The sequence below is a fragment of the Microtus ochrogaster genome, unplaced genomic scaffold (assembly GCF_000317375.1).
Source record: "Microtus ochrogaster isolate Prairie Vole_2 unplaced genomic scaffold, MicOch1.0 UNK8, whole genome shotgun sequence".
NCBI classification, from domain to species: Eukaryota; Metazoa; Chordata; class Mammalia; order Rodentia; family Cricetidae; genus Microtus; species Microtus ochrogaster.
In genome coordinates, this window is record NW_004949106.1 from 764,831 (window position 1) to 775,924 (window position 11,094).

The window sequence follows — 11,094 nt, forward strand, 5'->3', positions numbered from 1 at the left end:
CTGCTCTCAGCCCTCTCAGGGGATTTGTGCCATGGGGTGGGCCCACCTGACCTGGTGACAGGAAGGGACCTAGCAGAGGCCCGAGGTTGCCGTGGGCCCCTCACAGATGTGTCCTGTGTTCTCCTGTCCAGTTCTCCACGCATCACGTGTTCCCTTTGGCCACACTGTGGGCAGAGCCACTTTCCGAAGAAGCTGGTAGCGTGTACGTGTGTCTCCTCTTCTTTCCCTAAGTGGGATGGTCAGGGAAGAGTGGGGGGGTGGGGGGCATAGGAAACTGGTGAAGGTCGCGGGGAGCCGCAGGCGGGCGTCCTCACTGCTCCGCCCCGCTGTGGTGACACAGCCCTGACCTTCTGGATCTCCTCCCTGTGTGGAGCTCAGTCTGGAGCAGGAGCAGCTGCGCTCATGGGGAGGGTGGGGAGGGTTCTGCTGTCGGGGTGGCAGGTTGCTCCAGCTGCTGGTGTTCATCCTTGGGGGTGTTTTAGGAATGGCTTGAAGATAACCACACCTGAAGAACAGTTCACACTCATCTCCTCCACACCCCAGGAAAAGGTTAGTTCTGCATGGCGTTTCCTGTCAGCTTGGCCTTTTATGTTCGTAAACAAGAGACACACGTTGTTGTTGCTGCTTCGTTAATAACCCTTAGATCAAAACTAGATTTTTGCCCTTTTGTTCTGTTTTCCTGAAACAGTGGCTTGCTGTGTAGCCCTGGCTAGCTTAGAACTCACAGAATTCTTTCTCCCTTAACCTTTCAAGTGCTGGGACTATGGGAGTTTGCCATGATGCCCGGCTGATCTTTGTAATTCATTTTATTTGTTTTTTGTTTTATTTTGGGTTTAGGTAGCATCTTACTGTGTGGTGCAGGTTGACCTGGAACTCACTGAATAGTCCAGGCTGGCCTGAAACTCACAGAAGCCCTTCTTGCTTTATAAAGTGTGACTTAATTTGAAACCAGTGGCAATAAATTCTAAGAGCTGGTTCACATCACTCAGTGAGAAAAAGTGATGGGTGATAGAAAAGGCACAGAAGGAAAAGCCAGGAAAACTTAGTGTAGTACCTGACGGATTACTGCCCTGTCCTTCCTGACGTGGACTCTCTGCCTCTAGACCAAGTGGCTTCGGGCTATCAGCCAAGCCGTGGATCAGGCTTTGAGGGGGACATCCGATTTCCCACCCTATGGAAGCGGCAGCAGTGTTCAGAGACAGGAACCACCCATCTCAAGAAGCGCCAAGTACACTTTCTACAAGGATCCTCGCCTGAAGGATGCCACTTACGACGGGCGCTGGCTTTCGGGGAAGCCTCACGGCAGGTGAAGAGCACTCCGTCCTTTTCCTGGGGAAGGGGGGTGGCAGTCACATTGTGGAGACAACCTTGTTTATCCGAACCAGGACTTGACGGTTGTTCCTTTTGTTTATGCTGTCCAGGGGTGTTTTGAAGTGGCCGGATGGGAAGGTATATTCTGGCATGTTCAGGAATGGCCTGGAAGATGGGTAAGGAAATTGTGTAAAGTAGCAGATGAATTTAAATCTGGTCTCAAGCTGTTGACTGTTGGCAGTTGCTTTTCCAGCAAGCGGTGGACTTCTGTGTAGGCGTTAGGGTGCTTTGGATTCCTGCAGAAGATGAGCTAGGGCAGAATTTGTGAGTCAGCTGATCCAGCAGTGCCACCGGCACACACAGGACATAGAGAAATGTTATTTTCAGTACTTTTGCAGAAATAGCTTTCTCCCCTCTTGCTGTGCTGAGGATGGACTGCAGGACCTTGGGATTGCTGGACAAGCACCCTACCACTGAGCTGCTCCCTCTCGCCAGCTTTTAAATAGTTTCAGATTAGCCGGGCGGTGGTGGCACATGCCTTTAATCCCAGCACTCGGGAGGCAGAGGCAGGCGGATCTTTGTGAGCTCGAGGCCAGCCTGGTAAGGTAGTTTCAAATTCATTTCTCTGTTAAAAGGGAAATCTTTGGAGGGGTGTTATGGAAATGATACTCTGCTGACCTCACTTTTGGATAAGTTTGTCATCACGTTCCTTAGTCCACTTAAGGTGGAGAGGCTAGCGTACACGCGTGACAGTGTCACGGTTTGTGGTTCCAAGCCCTTCAGTGGGTATCTAGGATGTGAAAGGAGGATTCGGACCCTCACTAGAGAGATGCATGAGCTGTGTGCGCCATGATGTCCCCAGGGAGACAGGCTGCAAAGTAGTGGCAGAGACGGGAGAGGACACAGATGCCCCGCTTTCCAGTACCGTTAGAGTCAGGCGTCTCACGGTGGCCAGGGAGCAGGCCTGGGTTCCACTCCCCAGCCTTTGCAGATGGCTTAGCTAGTAGACATGACTTCAGCCAAGACCCACTCACCCCTGTCCTATAGGTACCATTTTCTCCGTCCTCCTTGCTAAGATGCTTGTTTGTAATCACATGCCAAAGGTGAGCACATCACTTCTGCATCTTCTTAGGCTTTTCCTTCTCCTTGGCAGATATGGTGAATACAGAATCCCAAACAAGGCCCTGAACAAAGAAGACCATTATGTGGGCCACTGGAAAGAAGGGAAAATGTGTGGCCAAGGGGTCTACAGGTAACGGTGGGTGTGGGAAAGGCTGTGGGTCTGGTGTTGCCCTTTCACCAAAGCTGTGTGCAGAGGCTTCCTAGAAGCATGCCCTCGTCCACGGCGTGATGATAGTATTACTAAATGTGGCGTGTGTCTCCATTTACCTACTGAATAATCCATGACTTTCTATACAAGACTCATCTATAAGTCTAACTTTATTTTTTACTTGGTTCTAATTTGAACAGAATTTTCTTGCATTCTTCCTAGCTCATTATTTCATTTCCCATAAGGGACTAAGCACATATTTTTTCATGTTAGTGCAAAATATTAATTACATCACCTTTAATGATTGAGGCTTAGTCCTTCAAACTGAGGGTTTTGGATTGTTTTTTATGCTTATATAAACGAATAATTATAGACACCCAGAACAGCGTAGCCTTGTATTTCCTGCGGTTTATAATGCACATGCTATCTCTTTGCCCCTTCCGCCGCAGCTACGCCTCCGGTGAAGTGTTTGAAGGCTGCTTTCAGGATAACATGCGCCACGGCCACGGTCTCCTCCGCAGTGGAAAACTGACTTCTTCTTCTCCTAGCATGTTCATTGGCCAGTGGGTGATGGATAAGAAGGCAGGATATGGCGTCTTTGATGACATCACCAGGTACAGTGCTCCACTTTTGTCCCCTTTTCTGCCCCTTCTCTCCCTCCAGTAAACCTCCCACGTAAGCCCCATTGTATGCCAAGACTCCTTCCCGCCATTTTTTTTTTAAAAATACATCAGTAAGAACCTTCTGAGTTTAAGTGGGTGAAAGTTAAACCTTTTTGTGACAAATTATTTAAAGTTTGATTCTATTATAGTTTGAATGTGTGCTATTCTTTCTTAATTGCATATTTTACTTTGAGACAGGGTCACACTGTGTGGCTCTGGCTAGTCTTTATCTCTCAGAGATCTGCCTGCCTCTGCCTCCTGAGTTTACGGTACACTCCACCATACCCGATTTAATGAGATATTTTAATGTTATGAAGGAAGTATATAGAGCGTATTCAGTCTGTTGGGTAGAACACAGTATCAGATCCCTGTGTGAATACTGCTCTGACTGAGGTGCATCACACTGTCTTGTCTGAAGAGGTGGAAGAGGTGGCTTGAACTACACAGACTAGAGCTGCAGCAGCTCGACCCAGGGGTGTAGCTCAGATCCCTGTAAGAACAGCTCTCCACTCTGCCCTTCTTTCATTTGATGGTCACCTTTCTTCCTTATTTCTGTACAGGGGAGAGAAGTACATGGGGATGTGGCAAGATGATGTGTGCCAAGGAAATGGAGTGGTAGTAACCCAGTTTGGGTTGTATTACGAAGGCAACTTCCACCTGAATAAGATGGCGGTGAGTGGGATGTGCCTGTGTGGTTCACATTGACTTTTAGAATCTCCGATGTCCCTGATGTTTAAAGTCTTTCCATTACTGTTTTTATTTTTTTGTTTTGTTTTGTTTTGCCTGCTTTGAGGTGAGGCCTCACTCTGGAACCTGGGCCGGTCTGGGTCACTGTATAACTTAACTGCCTGCTTCTGCTTCCTGATCTGGGGTGTCTGACCGGAGGCTTTGGGGGCGTGACTTCTGCGGTCCGTGTTGTGACTTGTGCTTCTCCACTCAGGGAAATGGAGTTTTGCTTTCAGAAGATGACACTATCTACGAAGGAGAATTTTCCGACGACTGGACCCTCAGTGGAAAGGTCAGGAAGCAACCTGGTTCTTTCTTCACGGACTCTCCCTTCTTCTTGACTTTAAATTTCTTAAAGAGACTAAACTTCTTCTTGTGCATTAATATCTAATTGCCTCAGTACCTTTTCCCATTAAATGTCGGAACTCATTGGCTGTAAACTCCCTAAGGAGTCAAGGATAAACTTGGCTGCTGGTCCTCCTCCTCCTCCTCCGTCTCCCGTGTTGGGGAGTGTACCATGATGCTCAGCTTCACTTGGATGTAGTGCATACGTATTTTTCCTTAATGCTTGATTTCCTGTTGTTCCGACGTCTGTTCTGATCCCTCTCGTGTTAGGGTTAATTCGTTCCCCATCCTAGTTTTCCGAGATAAGGTTTTCAGACTAGGGACCTAGGCGCTTTAGAGTTTTCTGAGACAGACATCAGCAGCCATGGCTTTGACACGGCTTCAGCAGCAGCCTGTGAGTGGAATTCAGTGCGTTTCACCCCACTAAGAAGATTTCCCGTTTTCCTGTGGATTTTTTTCCTTTTACCCCTGAGTTGTTTTCAAACCTTCTCTCTGGGCATGTATATACATGCATCTTTTGTTTATCAGACTGGCAAAGAACAAATTAAAAAGGAAAGTGTTGAGTATTTAGTATTTTTCCTCTTAATTTTGTAATGTTCTAACCCCACTTCTCTTTCACTTACCCAGGGAACACTGACCATGCCAAACGGAGACTACATTGAAGGTTATTTTAATGGGGAGTGGGGGTCTGGGATAAAGATCACCGGAACCTACTTCAAACCTAGCCTGTATGAGAGTGATAAAGACAAGCCCAAAGCCTTGTGAGTACTCACCCTGGGGTAATTCCTGGGTGTTCTGAGTTGTCTTGCTTTCATCCAAGTGGGTTAATATTTTAAAGCAAACTCAAGTTTTACAATTGTCCCTTTTAAACAAGCTGTAGCTTCTATAAATTGCCCACTGCCTCCAGTAGAGATAGCTCCATCTGTAGTCCTGACTGAAGGCAAAGATGGTTCAGAGGTGCAGGTGTGGAAACACACACACACACACACACACACACGCACGCACGCACACACGCGCACACGCACACACACTCCAGTACAACCTGTATCAGTGAGGAAAAGGCAGAATCAAAGTATAATTGTTCTCTCCAGTTTTGGTTTGTCTTTTCCCTCTTGATTGCATCTTAAGCTTTGGGTTCTTTGTTTTTTTGCACCCCCTTACTGTGTATCCCTGGCTGGCCCTGGACTCAGTCCCCCTGCCTCAGACTCTTGAGGACTAGGCTGACAGCTGTGCACTGCACACAGTTGTTGGTGTTTACCGCTGTCGAGGCAGGGGACCTGGGAGAACGGATAAATGATAATGGGGCGGGCTAAAGTCTCATGCAATAGTCAACTTTATTCAGATATCAGACAGTTTATACCAGGGGTTCTCAGCCTGCGTCCTGACCCCTTTATCAAAACCTCTGTCTCCAAAAACATTCATATTACAGCTCATAACAGTAGCCAAATTATAGTCATGAAGTAGCAGTAGGAACAATTTTATGGTTGGGGTCACCACAACATGAGAAATTGTTTTAAAGGGTCACCATCTTAGGAAGGCTGAGAAACACTGGTTTATACTCTGAGGATTCAGAACAGTTTCACGACTAAAGGGTATGGTCACAAGGACAAGCTGCACGTGGGAAGAACATAGAGTCTTGTAAACAAACAACCACACTCACTTCTGTGTGCTGCGCCTGGGGGGAGCACTAAAACACCCCGGGAACAGTGTCATGTTTGGAAGAAACTGAGGTCACAAGAGGTCTATCCCTGGAGTGGCCTCACCAGCACTGAGAATTCTCACAGGATCCGTTCTTGGGCCATGTTTGCACATTGTGCTTTCATTTCAGATTCTCTGTTCCAAGGAGAACTCACTGCGTTTTCTGTCCATGTTGACTTTGTTGTTGTTGCTTTATTTTGTTTTATTTGTATTTTTAGAAACCCGTATGTAATACATTTCACAATTCTTATAAAATGTTTGAAGTATAGAAAACCATTGTTTTATCAAGAGTCTATTTCCCAAAGTCAGTTCTGTAGAAGTGTGGACATCAGATCAATACTGTTGTGTGTAACAATCCACGTACATTAGTATCTGGTAAACAAACACTTACTAAAGTAAATCCCTTCTAAATCTTCCTCCAGTGTTTTTAAGATAGAACTCCCTCTGGTGTACTGGCAGTTTGGCTCACAAAGCATTTTGAATTGTGTATAATTTTTATCCTTGGGGATGACTTTTCACAAACTCTGGTGAAGCAAAGGCTGGTGTGGCTTCGTTAGCAGGAAGCTGGGAAACCTGGCGGTGGCCGCGGATGAGAAGTGGAGAGCCGTGTTCGATGAGTGCTGGCGCCAGCTGGGCTGTGAGAGCCCAGGCCAAGGGGAGGTGTGGAAGGCGTGGGATAACATTGCCGTAGCCCTGACCACCAGTCGCCGGCAGCACAGGGACAGGTGAGCAGACGTCTAGCAGCCCGTGGCAGAGCCCGTGGCAGAGCGTGTTAAGCCAGAAACTTGAAACCAGGCAGCTGTCAGGTTTGTGTATCCAGCTGCAAATGTAACATCTAATATGGTTTGAAAGTCCGTGGGAGGGGGCGGTATTGCCACTCGGTGCATTGTGCGTAGCTTGGTCTGCTCTGTCCCTAGCAGAAGCATGCCATTTGGAAGGAAGGGAAGCGTGTTTTATATTTTGAACTTGGAACTGAGTTCATTATCAATAACGGCTGAATCATAGAAGGCTCTCTGGGGAAAGGGTGGTATGGCCTGCCAGCTCAGGGCAGAAGACATAAAGAAGAACCAGATTTGCAGGGCAGAGGTGGTGCTTGCGTTTAATCCCAGTACTCAGGAGGCAGAGGCAGGCAGATCTCTTGAGTTTGAGACCAGCCTGGTCCACAGAGTGAGTTCCAGGACAACCAGGGCTACACAGAAAATCCCTCTCTGGGTGGATGGATGGGTGAATAAGGACCACATTCAAGTTTTAGATTTGAAATGTACAGTAACCCAAAGAACTCAGCATGGGCTCAGGAGCAGAACTGAGGTGCTAATGGTAGAGACAGTGAACTTGGGAGTAGGTCAGCAGGAACCAGCTGCACCTAGCAACACAGGTGAAACCTGGCTGGGATGGGGATGAGCAGAGCCTGAGAACTGGTGGTTTCAGTGTATTCCAATTCTAGAAGAGAGGAGAGACAACTCTTGTACTCCCCCAGAGGACTGAGGTTAAAAACAACCAACCAACAAAAACCCAGAATTCTACGAAAGAAGAAATGATAATGATACGGGTGGAAAACATTTTTGATGCATTAATGACTGAGAAAGGCTTGTAGTTTGGAAAGACATGAACCTGTAAATTTAAGAAATTGAGCAAATTCTTGGGAAGAGAAGTCCGAGGTAGTCACGTTCAGAAGCATCACTTTCATAGTGAAAGAGAAAGATCTTGAAGCAGGGCTAGAGAAGAGAGTGGGGCTCGCACGCAGGGCTTGAGAAGAGAGTGGATCACACGCAGGGCTTGAGAAGAGAGTGGATCACACGCAGGGCACCACGGGCTATGAGTGTGCTCAGTCTCAGCAGGAGCCTGCAGCCCAGCATTTCCCAAACACTGAAAGAAAATCAGAGATGAACTTTTCGTTCATCTTTCCCCTTTCCCCTTCCTCTTCTCGGTTTCCCCATCCGCCTCTCTTCTCCTTTCCCAACGCCCACAGGCGCTGCTGAGCATTTAAACGGAATCTCTCGTTCCCGAAGCGGTCTTGCTTGCCGGTAGTTGTTAGCGTTGTTCCTTTGTTGCTCTGATCTTCATACATAACCGCACACATTTGATCTTTCAACAGTTAGTTTTGCACTAATTTTCATTTGCATCTTTTAGTTGCTTTCCAATATCCGCAATTAAAGAGAATTCAAGTTTTGACTTCAGCAGACAATGATACTCTGTATTTATATGTGAGGAAGGTAAACTAGACTGGAGTTGCATGGGCTCCTTCGCCAATGGGCCCTGCAGTCACCCATGCTCCTTGCTGTGGGCAGAGGCCTTGCTTCTCTTGCCCATCTTCATCTCGTTCTTTGCTCCTTCATTTGTTATTTTTAGCTCTTCCCTTATTTCCTTCTCATTGGCAAGACTGGCACCAGCTGTCATTTCAGGTCCATGTTAAGGATTGCCCGGCACTGCGCCTTCAGTTGGACAGTGTACAGTTTTCACGGTTCCTTATAGTAATGAAATAATGTCAAATGCTGTCTTGAGTAGACTTATGTAACAGCAGGTCAGCCACATTGAGTGCATCGGGTCTGTGCCGGGTCAGCGGACGCTCAGGGCAGCAAGATGGGTCTGTGCCAGATGCTCCCCTTCCTCCTCAGTTGGCGACTCTGCGATGTTTTGCTTTCTCATGCGAGATGCTGGGCTCTCCTCCTCTCTCCGCAGTCCGGAAATCCTAAGCCGTTCACAGACTCAGACGCTAGAGAGTCTGGAGTACATTCCTCAACATGTTGGCGCCTTCTCTGTGGAGAAATACGACGACATCAGAAAGTATTTAATCAAGGTAAACAAGTCAAACGACCTCGCTTCCGTGAGTTAATCATGAAAGACTGTAGATCAGCTGGGTGTGTTCACACACACCTGAAACCTCAGCACGCTGGAGGACCCTGCAAGACCGTCTGCTAACCTGAAGCCAGCCTAAGCTACAAAAGCCCTCTTATGCCCCACTTCACCTCCAAAACAAACAGACTCATCATTCAAATGTTAACCTCGTCTTGGTTTTACTTTCTCTGTTTTGTTTGCTAAATCTTTGACTTTTTGAAAAGATTGTGAGCTCCTGTACTCAGATGCACACACATAGTTTAAAGAAAAAAAAAACTTTAGAATATGTAAAAAAGAAAGCAAAAGTAAAACAGGTCACAAAATGTATGTGGAACGTTACCCTGATGGAGAGCCACAGTGTGAGGCCTGTCCCACAGCCGCAGTGGGTGTTCAAATCGCAGCTCCCTACGGTTCTCCCTACAGTTCGGACAGGCCCAGTAGTTAGAAAGTTCCTTTTTCCTGACCCCAGTTTGACTCCTGGTGTTGCGGCGGGTTTATTGTGGGCTGGTTTCTGCTGCTGTTGCCCTTGCTGCCTATTGATCAGCGCCCTTGCTCCTGCTGCCCCAGGCCTGTGACACCCCTCTGCATCCACTGGGCAGGCTCGTGGAGACCCTGGTGGCCGTGTACAGAATGACGTACGTGGGCGTGGGGGCCAACCGCCGGTTACTGCAGGAAGCTGTGAAGGAGATCAAGTCCTATCTCAAGCGCATCTTCCAGCTTGTGAGGTAAGAGAGCGCTGCACTGGTGTTCTGAAACTCCGGACTGTTCTGCTAACCCAGCGTTGTGCGATGCCCGTTTCCCCTTTATCACAGGAAGTAGTCACTGAGAAGATGGTTTTAATGCCGCAGATTCTTCAGTAACTTAAATAATGGAAACACATTCCTGATGTGTTCGTGCTCATACATTTAAAACGACGAGCCTAGCCATTGATATTCCTGCCTCTTCAGTATTCTCGCTCACTAAATGTCACGGAAGGTGAAAACAAATACAAGTGTGGTTTTCCAAGTCTGATTTGGTGTAAAATCGAGCAGTGTTATTCGTATTGAACTTCTATGCTAAATCGTATCTCCAAACCCTAAGCACAGGACAGACAGAGCTGACTGTAAAGTTGGGACCCTCACAGCAGCTCCGTCTGTACCGGGTGCTCCAGTCTCTAACCAAGATAACACTGAAAAGTGAAAACGGCCCCGGTTTCGTTCAGCTTCCGAGCCAGGGCGAGGAAGAGTAGGTAACACGTGCGGTGTGCCAGCAAGATTAGCGCTCGAAGGAACACTAAGGAAGGGTGATGAGCTGGGCTAGAGGAGGGGCTGTCTGATTCTGGACGCCTGAGCAGGAACCAAGAGAAGCGGTAGATGAACCAGTAACTGTCATCCAGAGGACAGATTCGGGCAGCAGCAACTTGGAGCTTGGAAGTGGGTTTTAAACCAACACATGAGTTCTCTATTGAGTCACTTAGGAATTTGCCCCAGAAGCTTCCTTGTGTCCCCAAGCACCTTTGGACTGTGTGGGTGGGGAGGGAGCAGGTGTCTGGACGGGATCACTGCATGGGCGTGTTGCTGTGCCCCCTTTAGCCAGAATCAGAAAGCAGCCACTTTAACTTTCCTTCCCTGCTTAATAAAGGATCTTTCTGTGAACAGGGGTGTTTGGGTGTGGCTGGTCTGGAAGGGGACCCCGCTGTACAGTTCCCTTTACAGCCACTCCATCCCATTCTGTAGGGAGCATCATTTGAGAGTCTGGGGCTGAAAGAGTTGGTTAATGGTGGATTTTGACTTCATAGGCCCTTAGATAGCTCAGCTGCTAGAAATTGATATTTACTTTTTTCAGCTGCTCTGGACATAGGATTTTCTGGTCTGTTTTCAATTACTGCTTAGGTTCTTATTTCCTGAGCTTCCTGAAGAGGGCAGCACAATCCCTCTGTCTGCTCCTCTGCCCACTGGAAGGAGGTCCTTCTGCACTGGGAAGTCAGATTCCGGATCCGAGTCCCCAGAGCCAGGGTGAGTGAGCTCGGTGAGGTGGTGGAGGGTTAGGGAGAGGGCTGCGTGACTCCCAGCTCCACATTTCTTCAGTGGCCCCTCTAAGGTTCCTGGCCACTGTCCAGGAAGGAGCAGCCACACAGAGCCAGGCGTGAAGGCTGCTGAGTTAGGTGACCCTGCAAAAGCAGCCTCAAGATGGAAATGAAGGAGATTTTCAGTTTGATTTCCAGACATCCGATAGAATTGACACTTGGTCACAGACAGTCAGCTCCAC

General features: G+C 47.9%; 1 protein-coding gene across 1 annotated transcript in view; it reads left to right on the plus strand.

Moving 5' to 3' along the window:
* The window catches only part of Als2 (ALS2, alsin Rho guanine nucleotide exchange factor), a 50,345-nt gene that overhangs the window by 36,549 nt on the left and 2,702 nt on the right, over positions 1–11,094 (plus strand). Inside the window, exons 17-29 of the mRNA XM_026788831.1 lie at positions 132–202; positions 483–549; positions 1,104–1,306; positions 1,422–1,487; positions 2,465–2,563; positions 3,031–3,195; positions 3,804–3,915; positions 4,184–4,261; positions 4,942–5,075; positions 6,573–6,737; positions 8,692–8,809; positions 9,415–9,572; positions 10,719–10,841. Of these exons, the coding sequence (XP_026644632.1) occupies positions 132–202; positions 483–549; positions 1,104–1,306; positions 1,422–1,487; positions 2,465–2,563; positions 3,031–3,195; positions 3,804–3,915; positions 4,184–4,261; positions 4,942–5,075; positions 6,573–6,737; positions 8,692–8,809; positions 9,415–9,572; positions 10,719–10,841 (1,559 nt within the window). The remainder of the gene's footprint in view (positions 1–131; positions 203–482; positions 550–1,103; positions 1,307–1,421; positions 1,488–2,464; positions 2,564–3,030; positions 3,196–3,803; positions 3,916–4,183; positions 4,262–4,941; positions 5,076–6,572; positions 6,738–8,691; positions 8,810–9,414; positions 9,573–10,718; positions 10,842–11,094) is intronic.